This window comes from Echinops telfairi, unplaced genomic scaffold (genome assembly GCF_000313985.2).
Source record: "Echinops telfairi isolate 266 unplaced genomic scaffold, ASM31398v2 ScPeMD7_5592;HRSCAF=6446, whole genome shotgun sequence".
Classification (NCBI taxonomy): Eukaryota; Metazoa; Chordata; class Mammalia; order Afrosoricida; family Tenrecidae; genus Echinops; species Echinops telfairi.
Window position 1 is genome coordinate 26273647 of NW_022109491.1, and position 17926 is coordinate 26291572.

General features: G+C 54.0%; 2 protein-coding genes across 2 annotated transcripts in view; one reads left to right on the forward strand and one right to left on the reverse strand.

The window, feature by feature from the left end:
* SLC52A3 (solute carrier family 52 member 3) overlaps positions 1–12707 on the reverse strand; it is an 18246-nt gene extending 5539 nt beyond the window's left edge. Inside the window, exons 1-3 of the mRNA XM_004697894.2 lie at positions 12689–12707; positions 10309–10383; positions 683–1284 (exon numbers count right to left, since the gene is read on the reverse strand). Coding sequence (XP_004697951.1) covers positions 683–1249 — 567 coding nt within the window. The 5' untranslated portion in view covers positions 1250–1284; positions 10309–10383; positions 12689–12707. The remainder of the gene's footprint in view (positions 1–682; positions 1285–10308; positions 10384–12688) is intronic.
* Positions 1–17926, forward strand: part of FAM110A (family with sequence similarity 110 member A) — a 200543-nt gene that overhangs the window by 142375 nt on the left and 40242 nt on the right. The gene's annotated exons all lie outside the window — the stretch shown is intronic.

Consider the following 17926-nt stretch of genomic DNA (forward strand, 5'->3'; position numbering starts at 1 on the left):
TCAGGTCCCTGGGTGATGTTGGGATGAGGGTGGGTCAGGACCCTGGGTGATGTTGGGATGAGGGTCGGTCAGGTTCCGGGGTGATGTTGGGATGAGGGTGGTCAGGTCCCTGGGTGATGCGAGTAGGAGGGCTGATCAGATCCTTGGATATGAGGTATTAAAACCATGTCTAAGATTTGCGATCCGCCATCCTGAGTTGGCCTTAGGATCACCTGAAGAATTCCGACCAAACACTCGGTCACAATCCCTTCTCTGCGAGTCTGAAATCCACGAGGCCTTGAAAATCAAAACCTTGTGTAGACCTACCTGTCGGCAACCCTTGAACAGAACTGATGGACAGCTCTTTACAGCCCTGATGGGCCCACTGCTTGCAGACACTGGTGGGCTGTGGCCACTGGGGCCACTGCGCTGGGTCACTGGGTTGCCTGGACTGCCAGGGACCAGGAAAGCATGTTCTCAAATGGAATTCCCAGATACACACGGCCTCCTGGGATTTCAAAGTAGCTCCACCCTCTGAGATCCTCGCTGTAGTGGATGCAAGTAGCCTCCCCAGGTGATCTAAGGTGCAGACAGGTAAGAAGAACACTCGTCTACCCGATGTCTAGGAAACCCAGGGACTCAGCAGGTTAGGCTCATGATGAAATCCAGAGTGAGGCAATGGCTCTGGGCAACTGCCAGGTACCTGTGTGATGCCAGTCGTCCTGTTGGCCCCAGGGCTTGGGGTGGTGTCTGGTGTAATCGTGACGTTGACGCAGGTGGTGAGACCAGAGCCCTGAGCAAGAGCCACCAGGGCAGGCAGGAGGCCGCTGAATCCTTCACCCACAAAGAAGGTGGTGAGGTAGCGAGCAGGCAGGTGGCTCATGAAGGGCAGGAAGGTGACTGAAGATGTGCAGTCTACCAGGGCCAGGAAGAAGGTGAGCACCATGAAGGCGATGCTGTGTTGGTTGCCCAGCACCCAGGTAGTCATGTTCCAGAGGAAAGCAAAGAGGGTGCAGGTTACAGTCCCAATACACAGCAGGGCAAAGATGACAGGCACCTCAGGAAGGCAGCTAGGCCGGAAGTGATGGAGCAGGGTGACCAGGAGGGGGCCGACATTGGCCAGCTGGATGATCACTGTGAGGTGGGATGGCAGGGACCAGCCCTCAGGCAGCTCCGTCACCAGCAGGGGCAGCTCTACCCAGAGCCCATTGATGGTCACCCAGGAGCCCGTGGCAAAGATGCAGACCAGCAGGTGGACAAGGAAGGTCATGGTGCCGGTTGCCTTGGATGGACCCTCGGGCCAGCCTACAGCAGGGGGGACAGAGAACAAAACCAGGTGAGGAACTGCACGTTTACAGTCTAGCAAGAGATGGTGCTTGGGGGGGAGGGGAGGGCGGGGGTGTCCCTGTTTTCTCTTGTCATCTCCCCTGCTCATGAACCTCTGGTTTCTTAGGAGCAGGCAAAGTCCTTTGTAGCCGGGCAAAGCCTTCCCAGCCAGGACTCCTACATCCAGAGGGAACGACAGAAAAGCTTGATGCATTCAAGCCCATGAATGTGAAGACAAATCGAACCAGACCAGCAGACAGGGAAACAAACCCCGAACCCAAACCCAACCCCCCAAACTTCTGTGCAGGCAGAACCAACCAATCAACCAACCTTAAAAACACAGTAAAACAATTAAAATAAAAAAGATCACAACGGGGGTATTGGCGGGGCTCATGTCCCCAATAGGTACAGTTGTCAGGAGGTGTCCTTGCGTGTGTCTGGGGTCACAGCGACACTCCGTACCACAGAACGCAGCACTGCCCAGCCCTGTGCCGTCCTCACAGTCAAGCCCGTTTTTGGCAGCCCCTGTGGTCAGTCCATCTGGGCACTTCTACTCCGTCCCACAGGGTGGCAGGGAGGGAGGACCAGCCTGGCGGCGGCAGGGAGGGCCTTGTTGGGTAGTAGCTCAGTGTGGGAAACCACCCCAGAGCCTGTCCACCGAGGAAGGGCCGGCTAAGGGGACAGTCTGCTAGAGCTCAGAGTTGCGCAAGCGGCTGAAAGGACACGAGGAATACAGGCCAGCAGATTGGCCAGATCTTCAGGCAACTTTGATCGTGGACAGAAGCCAGGCAGGTAGATGGGAGGTTGCCTTTGGTTGGAAGCGGAGGATGAGGAAGGAGATGCAGTCTTAAAGCCTGCCTTGAAGGGCCCGTAGAAACCAGACCGGTTCTGCTGCATCCGAAGCGTCCTTTTATCTGTTGTGAGGGGGACACATGTTCTACAAGGGTTGGCCACGTCCATGGGCCACGTTGGGGTGAGAGCTGATGAGCTCTCTGCCCTGTGGCGACCCCACAGACAACAGAGCGAGACGTTGGCCAGTCCCGCTGCCGCAGCTCAGTTGCTGGGATGCCTGAGCCTCTATTTTGAGTGACTTCCAGGCTGGGGTTCCGGGGCGCCTCTTCTAGCACTATATTGGACACTATTCGGTGGTGATCTTTGAGGGTTGGAGTGGCTGTGCTTCAGAAGTAGACAGCAGGCTTTTCATTCTACGCCCCGCACCAGGGGTGACCCTGCTGGATGTGGAATGCCAGCGGACTCGTCTCTTGGCATCTAACCACACACAGGTGACAAACTGGAAGATGGTGGTTGTGTGGACCTAGTGTCTGTTACGAAAACACGGGAACCTGAAGTATACTTTCAATGTGGCCTTTTCTCCTGAAACGACAGAACTCACTAGATGGGCAGGCCTTGAAGAGCAGCTATTCTGGTCCCCCCCAAATCCATCACACCCTCTGTTTATCAGCTTCCCAGCGACCACCCCATGCCATGCCTGATTCCCTACCGATGCCCACTTGAAGCAAAACTGTCAGACAGGCCTGGGGTTCCCCAGCTCCGCCATGTCCTAGCTGACAGCCTCGGCCATGTTTACATCTCCCCTCTGTGGCTCAGTCTTTCTCATCTGTAAAATGGGCACGGTAACAGGATTCACCTTGCGGTTTGTAAAGGGTTGTAAATGCCATTTCCCACAGGGCCTGGCGAATCAGAAACCCTCACCTAGGGTTACAGCCACTGCCACCGAGCCGACTCCGACCGCTGGTGATTCTGTAGGACTGTCAGAACTGCCCCTGAGGGTTACTGAGGTTAAATCCTTATGGGAGCAGGCAGCCTCTGTCTTTCTCCCGAGCAACGGCTGGTGGGTTTGAACCATCCACCTTGGGGTGAGCAGCCCAACACGCACCCCACTAGGCACCAGGGCTCCTTCACTAGGGTCAGCTCTTATTACCGGGAGCCTGGAGGGGAAGGGGTTCCCGCTTGGCTGGTAACATAAAATGTGGACTTTGACCCCACCCAGCAACTCCATGGAAGAAACGGCTTCTGTGAAGGTTGGAGCCACAAGCCCCCCACGGAGCAGTCCTGCTCTGTCACCTGTGGGCTGTCATGTGTGAGCCAGGGGCCAATCTGATGGCAAATGACGCTGATATGGTGGAGAAGCGCCAGCTTCGGGGACAAATGTAGGGGCACTAGTCACCGCTCTACAAGGGCCGGGCTCAGCTAGGCAGCCATTCCCCGTGTGTCTGTCTTCTGACTCACGTGGACCGAGGGCTCCTCCCCAGCACATAGCCAGTCCCGACCACACCTGGATGACTTACACAGCCTGGCCTGCACCATCGCAGGGAGCTAACGTCCTAGTGCAGATCTTTTCAGCAGCCCACCTCCCTCAAAGTCACCTATGGACTTGTAGAAAGACAGGCCCTACAACCTCCGCTCGGCGGATCGTTTTCTGCCCAGCCAGCCAGCCGCCACGGGAAGCAACAGGCCTGTGATGATACATATAGAGGAATGTTCCTTAGATGAGCTCTGGGCCCGGTTTATTATCTTTACATAGGGGAGGCTTTCCCTCTTTGGGGCTGGAGTGTGGGAGGAGGTCAGATGCGCAGGCATTCCCTCCCCTGAGGGAATCAGTTGCCAGACTGCTGTCTCATCCCTCCATAGGGGTGGGCCTGCTCCCTGCCTCTGGGGACAATGGACAGGCTCCTGTAGGCGGAGTTTGCACCCTACTGATAATGTTCCTATGGAGACCCCTAGACCACCCTCTCATTGCTGTGTAGCCTATAGTGCAGCCCCTTCCTGTGACGTATGTCTCTACCTGTAATTCGTGGGCTGGCATGCCCCCAAAAGATATAGGTGTGAGTCAGCAGAACTTCTCTCTCTGACCCTGAGCTCCTTGCTGCTCACTCCCTGGTCACTCCCCTCTCCCTTGTTCCCTTTCCCTCCTTCCCTTCCCCCTCTCCACGTGGACCACCAAGCTGGGCTGAGGTGAGCAATGTTGCTATGTATCATGTATCATGCCTGACTGTATTATTGTATTATCTCTCATGCTCTCGATGACTTTAATATAATGCTTATATATCTCAACCATACAATTGTGCATTACTGAACCCAGAAGTAGTATTACTAAACTCGTAGGAGTAGCAGCGGGTGGGGGCTGGCCCCTCACTCTCCCCAAGTGTCACTTATATTTTTTATTTAATACTACACTGGAGCCTGAGTGGACGTGGGTATTCTATTTTGTGATTCACGTGAAAATGAATAACCTGCCCCCTTACCTCCCCCACCCCAACTCAAACTCACTGCCACCGTGTGGATGCCCACTGATAGAGACTCACCCTTTGGAGTAGAACTGCCCCAGTGGGTTTCCAAGACTAAATCTAGACGGGGGTAGAAAGCTCCTTTCTCCCTCAGAGTGGCTGAAAGCGGTTTCAAACTGCCGACCTTGTGGTTTGAAGCCCAACGGGTAGCCCACTGCGCTCCCAGGGCTCGTGGGAAATGGGACCATGCAACTAGAGCGAGAGAATGTCCCATTCTTTGGGGGAGGGGGAGGGGGCTTTGGGAGGTTGGGAAGTGGGATTTGGATGGGTCCTTGTGTGCAGCACACGGCCCACCAGCCCACAGTGGTAACCCCTCACCCCTTGGTTCAGCACAGTTCACCTCATCGCTGCCTCTCTTCTTTCTAGAACCTACAAGCCCGGCGAAGAGATTCCACATTGTAGCCCTGGCCTCCTGCCCATCACCCCATCACCCTCGTCCCCACCCCATCACCCTCGTCCCCACCCCTCTGCAGGCCCAACTCCCTCCCTCCTACCTCCACGGGAAGGAAGGGATGCCTGGGGTTTGCCCTTCCCCTCCTGGAAGCTCAGACATAACCCAGTCAGCCCTCTTCTCCCTCCGCTCTACCTCCTGGGTGGTTTCAGCAAGCCACTGAGTTCTCCCGTCTCACAAGAGAAACCAGGTGGATTAGCAGACCAGGTGGGCCAGCTCAGGTGGGCCTAGCTAGAGGTCCCAAGGAGACCACAACTCCCAGGCCACGGCCACCGGGCTGCTCCTTCTTCTCCTTGGCTGTTTTAGCTGCTGCAGTGGCACCCCCATGGTCCCTGCCTCACCTGGTGCCTCAGGGGTTCAGGATCCCCCCTTTTTAAAAATACTTTTATTGGGGCTCTTACAGCTCTTATCACAATCCATACATTCCTCCAGTGTGTCAGGCACATTTGCACATATGCCGCCATCATCATTTTCAAAGCATTCTCTTCCCACTTGAGCCCCTGATATCCGCTCCCCATTTCTTCCCCCTCCCTCCCCCACCCTCCCTCCCTCACCCTTGATAAGTTATAGATTATTTTTCCCTATCTTCCATTGTCCTCTGTCGCCCCTCATCCACTTTTCTGTGATTCGTCTTCCTGGCGGGGTGGGCTGGGGGGGAGGTTCTAGATTGATCCTTGTGTTCTAGATTCCCCCTTTCTCCCCCCACCCTCCTCTATTCCTCCTGGGATCTCGACTCTCCTTGTTGGCCTGGAGGGGCTTGCATAGCCTGGATCCCCCGTGTTTCGGGCTCTTATCTGTAGCCGTGCGCACTATCACCCCACCATCCTGACCTCAATTCTACCTTACTAATCAGATGAGGCCAGGCTTCCCTTTTGTGGGTGCGTGCAGAGACAGGCCTTGGCGTCCTCGGGGAGCGAAGGGAGCTGCCTCGAACCTGGCCTTCTGGAGGCAGATGGGGCTCACGCCGCCGCTCTCTAGCTCCAGCTCTGTAGTCTCCAGGGCAAAGCCAGGCAACACACAGGCTTCTGTGGTTTCCCCGGGTCTCTAGAAAAGAGCCCTGGTGGCTCAGTGGTGAAAGCGTGTGGCTGCTAGAGGCCAGCGGTTTGAACCCACCAGCCGTTCCTCCAGAGACACGAGGACGGGCAGCCTGGGAAGCTCTTGGGGGGCGGTTCTTCGAGGTTCTACAAGGTTGGGTCACTGTGAGTCTCGGAACCAACTAAAACTGGACACCATGGCAACAGGTTTGGCCTTCAGGTTCCTGAAAGTGGCCTGTCCAGAGACGGTACACACCGCTCAGGATCTCTGGTTTCTTGGGGATCTTACGGGAGACCTCGCCAGCTGTGCCACGTGGCCACAGTGGACAGACAGGAGCTCCGGTTCTGCCTGGCCCCCAGGACACACCCTCCCATTCGTGGCTGGGCCAGCTCACAGTTCCTGCCCGGCACTTAGGTTTGCAACCAGACTCGACCAGGAACCTAGTGAGAGAGTGAGAGAGAGAGAGAGAGAGATTGATTGCTCAGTTCTATTCTGTATCACCGGGTTCACCATGAGTCAGAATCAACCCCGTGACAACCAAGAAAAGGACAAGCTCAGAGAGGGCCACCGCCAGCCAGGGCTGTCCTGAGAATCCAAGAAGGACAAATCCACGACTATGGATCCTTTTTCCTGTTTCTTAATATCAGCATTGACAGATCCAGCAAGCATACTGATCAATTACAGAGTGCTCGCACATACATGGTAGGTAAGAAAGGACCCATCACGGCACTTCCTCCTTAGTTTCTCGTTTTATCTGTTCGTTCAATTATGTCTTATGTTTACTCTCAGGCCGTCCTCCGGTTTGTTGCGGTTTTGGGTTTGGGGGCTCAGCTTCACTCCTGCTTTCTAGAAGGAGATGTGGCTTGCCCAGACAGACTGAGGCTGGGACCCACCTCTTAGGCTTCTTAAGTCCAAGACTCTAGGTGCTGCCTCCGGCCAGCTAATGGGTCTCCCCTGAGTCAGATGCCTGGGTCCAAGTTCCCCCCTATCCCATAGAAACTGGGTAGGGAGCTTACAGTCCAGAGCTCGGAGTCCCCCTCCTGCCCAACGAGGCAGCTCCCAGCCTCCACACTATGGGGGTGCTTAGGATGATGGGGCGTGCATTGGCTAGAACAGCACCGGGCACACAGGGAGTGCTCCACACACACAAAGGTGAGTCATTCTGCCAACACATCGATTGCACTTGACATGCAATGACCCCGACGTCATTTCTGGACACCACAAGCCCGAGAATCCCAGATGGTGACGTTCGGCCATCTGCTCCTTCAAGGGGCCATGAAGCCCTTTGTTTGTGCCCAGCCCGGTGCCCCACTGCAGTGAGGGAAGAGCTGTGTGGGGCTGCAGAGCCCAGGCACCAGGGACCCCCTCAGGGCAGAGGTAGGGTTGGGGATGGGGCAGCTGGGCCTACAGCCCATCTTACAGACAGGCTTTCCACCCTACTGCATGGGCCAAGGCAGGGAAGGTGACCGCTGTGGACCCTGACAGTCTTTCCCAGGCCAATGGTGGAGCGGAAGAAAGGAGTGACCCCTTCCTAGGACAACCTCTTAATTTACACTGCCCTGCCCAAGAAGACCCAGAGCTGCCCCCACCCGAGAGGTGGGATTCTATTGAAATGAGCTGTTCTGGGTCTCTGCCTGTTATTGGTGGAACGAAGGGGCTCGGAAAAAGGGTGGGAAGTTGTAGAGTATGACATGCCCAGCAGGGTCTGCAAAAGGCTTCTCAGTGGCTACTCTCCTCTTCCTCTTCCTCCTCCTCCTCTGTTGTTTACAAAGAGCCTTGATTGTTTTTGTTGTTGTGCAAAGAAAGGACTCGCCATGCCATCCTCCCTTGAAGATGCAGATGGCCATGCAGCCAAGCACTGGCTTAGCAGGTGAAGAGGGAGTTCAAGAAGTCTCCTTAAAAGTAATGGAGTGTGTCCTTCTGTCACCCTGCTGCCTGGAACTCAGCTGTGATGGCCAGAGCTCCAGCAGCCGTTTCGCACAATGAGGGTGGGGGAGGGTCGAGAAGGAGACCAGAGCCCTCAGGACTTGCTAGTTCAGAGCAGCCATCCCGGCCCGGCCCTGCCTGTCCTGAGCCTGGTTTGTTTGTTTTTTGGGAACCGGTGGAAGTTCTGCCTGTTTCTTGTCCAGAGAAACAGTGGCCCACGTGTAGCAAGGACCAGGTTCGAGGGGCACCTTGACTGACTGTGTTCATCACAATGAAAGAGCAAGACATTTGCCTGCGGAGCTGTCAATATCCCGCCCCAGAATCTCAGACCCTATCCCAACCAGGATTTGGCCAAAACCAAAATCTACTAAAATGAGTTGTTTGGACACGCCTACCAGGAAGAGACACCAGACATTTTGAGGAAAGGAGGGTGGGGTGGGTTTGGGGAACAACTTCCAGAGAAATGCCAAAGAAGAAAGGAAGAGAGGGAGCAGGGAAGCTAGGAGGGGGTCTTGATATAGATTTGGGGGTCCAAAGCCTACATTGAGATCCAGGGTGATTTCCCATTCAACAAACAAACAAAAAGCTCAGACTACACGTGAACACGGACTCAGAGCGACCTTGTAGGACGGGTAGAACTGCCCCCATGGGTCCCCGTGACTCACTCTTTATGAGAGCAGAAAGCCTCCGTCCTTCTCCCCCTGACCAGCTGGTGGCTTTGAACAGCTGATCTTGCAGGTAGCAGTCCAATGCATGACCACTGTGCCACCAGGGCTCCTGGTGATTTCGTATGAATAAAGCTTACCATTAATCATGGAGTCTAGCTCGAGTGAATGCCAGTGTTCGGAGTAACAGCCCCGGCCCTCACCCCAGCCTAAGACCTGCACAGTGAAGGAAGACCGGCACAGGGGCAGGGTGCCAACTCCCTGTGCCTGGCCCTGGCAGCTTAGGTTGGTGTAGAATAAACAAGGAAAAGGAGGCGCTGATAAATGATACCACTCGTAAAGAAGAATAAACAAATAATGAAAGGGAGGAGGCGAATGTAAGAAGATGCAACGTCAAAAGCTATTAAATTAATGAGCATGCTCAGCAGGGTGGCGAGTTACACCTTTATAAACATCAGCAGGTTCCCGTCCCCAAACCAACTGCCACCAAGTCCACTCTGGTTCATAGCAACCCCACAGGACAGAGCAGAACTGCTCCCAGAGTGAGGCTGTTACTCTTCACAGGAGCACAGAGCCTCATCTTTTCTTGGAGGAGTGTCTGCTGGAGTTGAACTGGTGGCCCTGCAGTTGACAGTTCAACATGTGACCCACTGTCCCACCAGGCTCCCTGCTCTGCGTAAACCAGTTGGAAAATAAAATAAAAGTTGCTATTGGGAGGGGGAGGTTATAGCTTTCCCCCACTCATACATACACCTACATGTAGAACCAGACTCATGGTTGTCGACAGGACAGGATAGACTGAGGTGTAAATCTTTATGGGAGCAGACAGCCTCTTCTTCTCCCGAGGAGCAACTGGTGGGTTTGAAGGACTAACCTTGTGGTTAGTAAGCTCAATGTGTGAGCCACTACACCACCAAGGCTCCTATTAGATCTATTAGAACGTATATACATACACGTGCCTCTAGTGGCATAGTGGTTACAAGTTGGGCTACGATCTGCAAGGTCAGCAGTTCGAAACCACCAGCCGTTCCATAGGAAGAAGATGGGGCTTGTTACTACTGTAAACAGTGGTAGTCTTGGAAACACGCACACGTTCCACTTGCATGGAATATATAATATTTTAAAATGTAAAAAGTAGTCAGAATACCCAGAGAACAGAGATGCCGGTTGCACCCAGGTCCTAAGGCCAGTGGGACATGAGCAGAGGGCTTGATGGGAGACGGGCAGACCAGGCACATCAGGAGGTGGATTTCCATTTGCTGTGCAGGGTGCACAGACCTGGGGGACACGGGGAGGAGTGGCCGGCAGTGACAGTGGAGGCGGGAGGGGCGGCCTTGGCAGTGGTTCAGCATGGCTGGAGCGCAGAGTGTTAAACACCCGCTGCATGGTGGCATCGTGGTTACGTGTTGGGCTGCTCATTGCAAGGCCAGCAGTTAGAAACCGCCAGCCGCTCCGAGGGAGGAGGACGGGGGACTGGGCTTTCTCCTCCTGGAGAGTCACAGTCTGGGAAACTCACAGGGTCCTTTTGAAGTTGTTGTTGTTGTTGGAACTTCCACGTGCTGGGCAGCATCCCTTCTCTGGGCAACGTGCAAACAGTTGGTGCTCACTCCCTCCTTACCTGTGCAGGTTCTCTGCCAAGGGCTGAGCGCATGTTCTCTGTCCAGTCCGCTCACAACCTGGAGAGCACACTCATCTTACAGATGAGGAAACCGAGGCTCAGACGGGAGATCAGCTGCCCGAGGCCCCACGGCTGGTCCTTTGGCTCTGAGACCTGCTTCCAGGCATGTCTGAAGGCAGATTCCGACCAGAGAGAGCTGGGCTTGGGGCCCTGGGGTTATGAAGAGGCTGGTGGGTCAGGCTCTGCCTGCTCCCTTCCCGCTCTCCCTTGGCCTCCCCAGTACCGAGTCTGGAAGGAGGCCGTACTAGATACTCCAGGCTTTGACTGAGACCCCTTAGACCAGCGGTTCTCGACCTGTGGGTGGAGACCCCTTTGGGGGTTGAATGACCATTTCACAGGGGCCGCCTAATACATCTGGCATATCAGATATTTACATGACAATTCATCACAGTAGCAAAATGACAGTGATGAAGGAGCAAGGAAAATGATTTTGTGGTTGGTTGAGAACCACGGCCTTAAGCCTTCTCGTGGTAGACAGAGACGCCAGAGGGCTCAGCTCCAGGGAGAAGTGATCTTTTACTCTGGCATCAAAACCAAGGCTTTCCAGAGGGAGGCGCTGGCTGGGCAAGAGGAGATGAAAAGCGAGCCCCAGTTCGTCGGGTGTAAGGGGTGGTGGATGGCCTGAGCCATCTCCCTCCAGGTCAGGCAGGAGGGCCCTTGGCCCTGAGTCCAAGCAGCCCCCACCCTGTGCTCTGCTCTCTCACAGGATCTTGGCGAGCTTCCTGGAGTTTATCTGTATCTGTCTGGAGTGTGCTGCTGTACCACAGGAATGCACCCCCCGGTGAGCAGGTCCCTACTCTTCCCAGTGTCCAGGTGGCCACCTGGTTTGCCAAGGGCTGGGCCACCCAACCCCCTGACGCCCTTCAAGGCTCCACTGGCAGCTGGTGGGTAGAGCCCCATGGTCAGACAAAGGGTGCCTGCCTGGGCCACGAGGCTCCACTCCCAGCTGGTATCAGCCAGAGGTGCAGGCAGTACCAGCTGGCGGCCTGGGTGCTAGTCACACCTGAGCCTGGGCAAGGGTCTGAGTCAGTGCTGTCCTGGGTCCCAGACTCTTGGAGAACTTAATCCAGAGTTCTCAGGGGGTAGGACTTGGAGCCTTAAGAAGGCCCGATGGTGGGCATTACCACCAGGGCATGCGTTGGCAGCACAGGGAAACTAAGAACGGGGAACCATCCCTGCCCCCTCCAGAGGTAAAGGGGCAGAGAGAGACAGGGTTCCTCCTAGAACCCCACCCTGGAAGCAGCTACAAGCAGAAAGAGGACCGAGACACCCCCAACCAAGCCCAGTGCCGTGGGGTCAGTTCCGACTCAGAGGAGACCCGCCTTACAGGGCTTTCTTGGATGTCGTCTTTGGGGGGACAGATGGCCAGCCCTTTCTTCCATGGCACTGCTGGGTGGCTTCCACCTGTCCAGCTTACCTGGGTCCAAACCTGTGTCCCTTAGAACTCTAGTGGGTTTGGTGGGTGAATCCCTATGTCAGCTCTCCGGGCCTTTCTCTGTCAGTGCCACCGGTGGTTTCAAACCACAAACCTTGGGGTTCGTAGTGCTAACCGCGAGGCCTGTGACAGAGGGCAGAGAGGGAAGGGGCAGAGGCAGAGAGGGAAGGGGCAGAGGCAGACAGGGAGAGCACAGGAGCGGGGGAGCTGGGCCTGGTACCGCCCACACGAGGCACCCACACGGCAGCTATCAGGACACCTCCTCCACAGCCAGGCATCCCTGTGGGTCTCATCTCAACTGATGGGGAAAACTGAGATCCAGAGAGGGAGTGGCCGGGGCTGCCTCCTGCCCACCCATCCCACTGCTCTCTCTGGCCTCCGATGGCTCCTCGCCTCTGGAGGGCTCTGGGGAGGCCCCTTTGCTGGACTCAGCTGCCGGGAGATAACGGAGCCTGGGACAGAGAGCTCTCTTTCTTTGCTTCCTCCTTGCCCTGGTGTGCAGTTTCGGTCTCCCACGGCTGATCCTGATACAGCAGCCTTCTGGCCTGTGCAGCGCTCCCCCACTGTGCTGATACCTGCCCCCAAAGCCCCATACCAGCCTCTGAGGCAGCTAGAGGCCCTGATGGGGGGCAAAGGAAGCGGAGGAAGGGTGGGCAGAGGTCTGTGGGGCCCAGTCTCTTGGCAGGGGTAGGGGGAGGCGGCAGGAGGGGTGTGGAATCCACTCTCATCTGTCCCACCCTCACTGGCTGGCTGCTGACAGAGAGGTCCTGGTGTCCCCTATTCCTTCAGCCGGGAATGAGAGGCAAGGCCACAGGCCACCCGCTGTGCTCAGACGGGTGCTCCCCACCCACCATGGTCAGCGACCAGCCCCGACCAGCCCTGTACCTGAAGCTGTGTCCTCTGGGGCTCAGGCTGCCAGGCTCTGTGGCCTTCCTGCTGATCCAGTTTCCCTGAGAAGCTCTGACAGGGAGGGGCCAAGGGCCGGGGCGTGTTACCTGCCTCGCTTCCGCCCCAAGTTGGGGGAAAGGAGGGGGCGGGACAGAGCTCTCAGAGTCTACCCAGGGCCCGCTGTGCACCCTGAAAATCTACAGGAGGAGACCCCAGAAACAATGAAGGACCCCCATTTTCTATCACTTCCCGTGTTGCCCAAATCATGGGGATTGACCCCCAGAAGGCAGAAGACTGGTCCAGCGGGTTGGCCTTAGCTGCCCCAGGGGCAGCCAAAATTCCTTAGACACCTGAATAAGGAGGGGTCTCAGAGTGGAAACGGGTGGTTCAGATCCTGGAGTGGAAGCAAGTCACTGGTAAACTCACTGCCATTGAGTCTGCTGATAGCGACCCTGCTTAGCTGCTTAGTTTGTCTAGTTATTTATTTATTTGGTTATCTAGCTCCGTCTAGTATCTGAGGCTGCAAATCTTCATGGGAGCCTCAGCTTTCTCCCGCAGAGCGACCTAGCGGAGTCGAAACTGTTGATCCTGAGCTTAGCAACCCTGCACGCAGAGGAAGCCTGACTAGCCACCGTGTGCTGAGCGCTGACTCTGGGCCAGGGAGTGCCCCGAGCTTCAGATACATGATTAACCTGGCAGGGACAGAGCACCGGGCGGACTCCTGTGAGAACAGGCTTGGTAAACATCTTCATCTTGAGGCACCAAGCATGTACACCGGAAACAGCCTGAGCAGACCTGTCGCCCGAGGCCAATCTGAAGCATGCCCACACTGAGCCAATGGAAGAAATCGAAAGTTGCTAAGACCACCTGTGAGCTGCAGCCCCTCCCCCTTTGAAAGTGCCCTTTAAAAGCACCACGACCTTCTAGACCTGAGAGGGGCACCCGCTTCTTTTCTTTTTGAAGTGACCCTACGGTTTCATAAAACGTAGGCTTCGCTTTTTGCTGCTGCGTGCCTGTGAGTGTGTGCAGCTTATCTCTGGCCCCTTACACATCATATGGGTGGGTCTTGCCAGCTCCCCCTGTGGACCACAACCTGGTGCTGAATGTTGCTTCTTGGGGGCACGGGCAGGATAGACCATCTTCAGAGAGAGGACCTTCATCTGCCAGCCATCTGCACGGTAGTGTTGTGTGGTCAGGGGGAAGCCGGTGGAGAGGTAGAATGGACCCCCATTCCCCGACTTTATGTTATGTGTTGATCAGTGCGCTGTCATTTTCTCCCCACCTCCACCCTTCCTTCCTCACCCTCTCTCTGCAACCTATCTTGTTCAGGAGACTGAGAAGGGGGAGAAATTCGTCAGCAGTCCAAAGAAAGGCAGCATGCCTGTCCTAGTCCGGAGGCTGTGAGGGGCAGGTCCCTGTCTGGTCAGAAGAATAGGAGAGTGCATTAGATTGTTGATGAGTATGCATGCCTGTGGCCTGGACATAGTTAAGGCGCTTCCAGGGGTTCAAATCAGCGTTCCCTGTGGGCCCATGACCCTCCCTCATCAGGGGAGACTAAATTCCGGGGCACCTAACATGTGTGCTGGTGGGTCCATGATTAACTGACCCATGACCGGGTCCCCTGGAGGGGCGGTTCAACTCTGTCCTACTAGCACAGTGGTTCTCCACCTTCCTACTGCCTCGACCCTTTAACACAGTGCCTCATGTGGTGGTGGTCCCCAACCATAAAATTATTTTCGTTGCTACTTCATAACTGTCATTTTGCTGCTGTTATGAATCGTCGTGTAAATATCTGGTATGCAGGATGTATTTTCATTGCTACAAATTGAACATAATTAAAGCATAGTGATGAATCACAAAACAATATGTAATTGTATATTGTGAAATCTTTATTTCTAATGGCAAATAAATGAAATGTTGTCTTGAAGCCTGGTGTAGCATGGGTCACAGTCTTCATGCCAGGTACTCATATGTGGGTGTATCTGCATGCGGGTGGACCCGCTTGTAGACGGATAGAGGAGTGCTGTCTCAGTTCCTATTGATTATATTTTTACTTAAAAAAAAAGTCTTTGGATGAACATAAACATCTAACTCCCCTGAGGTCCCAATGAGCTATTTTGTTTTCTGTTGTTTGTGCATCACTGAGCTTGATAATCTATCATTGGGCGGTGGTGCAGTGGGGAGTAAAGCTTTACTCCTATATTTTCTTCCAAAGATGCTATGGTTTTCTATGTACTATTTAGATCTTTGATCCATTTTGAATTGATGATATGAGATTTAGATCTTGCTTTGCTTTTCTGCACGTGGAAATCCAGTTTTCCCAGCACCATTTGGTGAAGAGACTGCTTCTCCATTGAATGGATTTTGCACCCTCCCCCCTTGTAAAAAAAAAAAAAATCAACGGATCATAGATGTTTGGGTTCGCTTCCGGCATTTACATGGATTTGGGTGCTTGTCATTCCGCTGACCCCAGCTTGTCTGGGTCACAGTGTGTTTTGAACACAAGGAGTGTGAGGCTTTGGGCATTGTTGTTCTTCAAAATGACTTTGGTTGTTCAGGGTCTCCAGGTTTCCCTATAAAATTAAGGATTCTGTGTTGCATTTCTATTGAGAATGCTGCTGTCATTTTGATCAGGGTTGCCTTGCAGAGCACTCTGGGAAGTTTGGCATCCTGACTATGTTAAGCCTTCTGCCCCACCAGCATGGGATCTGTTTCCATCCATTAGGTAGGTCATCTTGGGTTGCTGACCATGATGTCGGATCATTTTCATTGGGTACGTCTTTCACAGCCCTGGCAAATGTATTCCTGGATGCGCCATTCTCTCCGATGCTGATGCACGTGGAGTTGCTTTTCTGAGTCTCCTCTTCAGAGTTCTCATTGCTGGTGTCAAAAGCCCAAGTGATCCTTAGGTGTTGACCTGGTATCACGCAGCTTTGCCTATGTCCTCTATCAATTTCAGAAGCTTTTAGCAGATCCTTTTATTTTTTTAAAAAATCATTTTATTGGGGCTTGTGCAACTCTTATCACAATCCATCCGTACATTGTGTCAAGCACATTTGTACATTTGTTGCCATCATCATTCTCAAAATGTTTTCTTTCTGCTTGAGCCTTGGTATCAGCTCCTCATTTTCCCCTCCCTCTTTCACCCTCCCTCCTCATGAACTCTTGATAATTTATAGATTATTATTATTTTGTCACATCTTACACTGTCCCCCTTCACCCACTTTTCTGTTGTCCATCCCCCAGGAAGGGGTTATATGTAGATCATTGTGATTGGTTACCTCCTTTCTCTCCCACCTTCCCCTTCCCCTCCTGGTATCGCTACTCTCATTGTTGGTCCTCAGGGATTTTTCTGTCCTGGATTCCCTGTGTTTCCAGTTCTTATCTGTACCAGTGTACATCCTCTGGTCTAGCCAGATTTATAAGGTAGAATTGGGATCATGACAGTGGGGGGGAGGAAGCATTAAAGAACTAGAGGAAAGTTGTATGCTTCTTCGTTGCTACACTGCACCCTGACTGGCTCATCTCCTCCCCATGACCCTTCTGTAAGGGGATGTCCAGTTGCCTACAGATGGGCTTTGGGTCCCCAATCTGCACTCCCCCTCATTCATAATAATATGATTTTTTTTGTTCTTTGATACCTGGTACCTGATCCTATTGACACCTCGTGATCACATAGGCTGGTGTGCTTCTTCCATGTGGGCTTTGTTGCTTCTCAGCTAGTTGCCGCTTATTTATCTCAAGCTTTTAAGACCCCAGAGGCAGGCGCCATCAGCTTTCTTCACCACATTTGCTTATGCACCCGCTTTGTCTTCGGCGATCATGTCAGGAAGGTGAGCATCATGGAATGCCAGTTTAATAGAACAAAGTGTTCTTGCATTGAGGGAGTACTTGAGTACCCCTTACCAATGTCCACCTTAGCGGATTCTTTCTCATTTTTCTACATACAGGATCATGTCATCTGTGAATAGTTAGCATTTTAGCATTTCCTTTCTCAATGGATGCCTTTTGTTTCTTTTTTCTTGCCTTATTGCTCTGATTGGTGTTGATTGGTTTTCTATAGAATCTCCTATGATGGTTCAGAAGTAGCAGCTGGGCACCATCCAGTTCATCTGGTCTCCTGGCAAAAGAAGGGCGGTTGAAGCAAGTGGCTAAGGGAGCCAGCAGCCACTTTCAGGGAGCGTCTCAGGCAGGGGAGTGATAAGGCCTAGCTGGTGTGGAAGGAGAGAAGGCCAACATTTTGGGTTAGATCAGAGGTTGGCTTGGTGAGCAGCAGGGCCCCTTCCTTACAGCTGGGTGGGTCTCATTACCCAGTGGGTTTAAGTAGCCAGCCCCATTGCTGGGTGACTATCTCCTGATATCATGGGTTTGTTGCAGTAAACATCCTGCTGACCCGTCATTTACCAAAGTGCAGACTCCCTGTAGGATCGGTTCTTAGCAGAGAGACTATACTTGAGAGACCACTCAGATGCCTTCCCTCCCCCTCAAAAAAGAAGCAGCCTTAGGGGCAAATGATCCCCCACACCTATGCCACAGCGCGCTTTCAAACATGCAGACTGTCGGCCACCATCTCCTCCTCATCCTGAAGGAAGGGAGGGTCGCCAGGGCAGAGAACGGCTGTGCCTGGCTCAGGCCTTAGGGCTCACACAAGAAGGTCTACAACGTGGGTTCTAGAGGGATGAATGAATGGGGTAGGGACTGAGGACACCCCTGCAGTTTCTCAGAGGAGCCACACCCAGCTCTCATACAATATAGACCACCCTCTCATTGCTCACTGCCAACAAGTCCACGCTGCGCATAGCCACCCTACAGGGCAGGGTAGAACTGGCACATAGCCACCCTACAGGGCAGGGTAGAACTGGCACATAGCCACCCTACAGGGCAGGGTAGAACTGGCGCATAGCCACCCTACAGGGCAGGGTAGAACAGGCGCATAGCCACCCTACAGGGCAGGGTAGAACTGGCACATAGCCACCCTACAGGGCAGGGTAGAACTGGCACATAGCCACCCTATAGGGCAGGGTAGAACTGGCACAGAGCCACCCTATAGGGCAGGGTAGAACTGGCATATAGCCACCCTACAGGGCAGGGTAGAACTGACGCATAGCCACCCTATAGGGCAGGGTAGAACTGGCGCATGGCCACCCTATAGGGCAGGGTAGAACTGGCACATAGCCACCCTATACGGCAGGGTAGAACTGGCGCATGGCCGCCCTATAGGGCAGGGTAGAACTG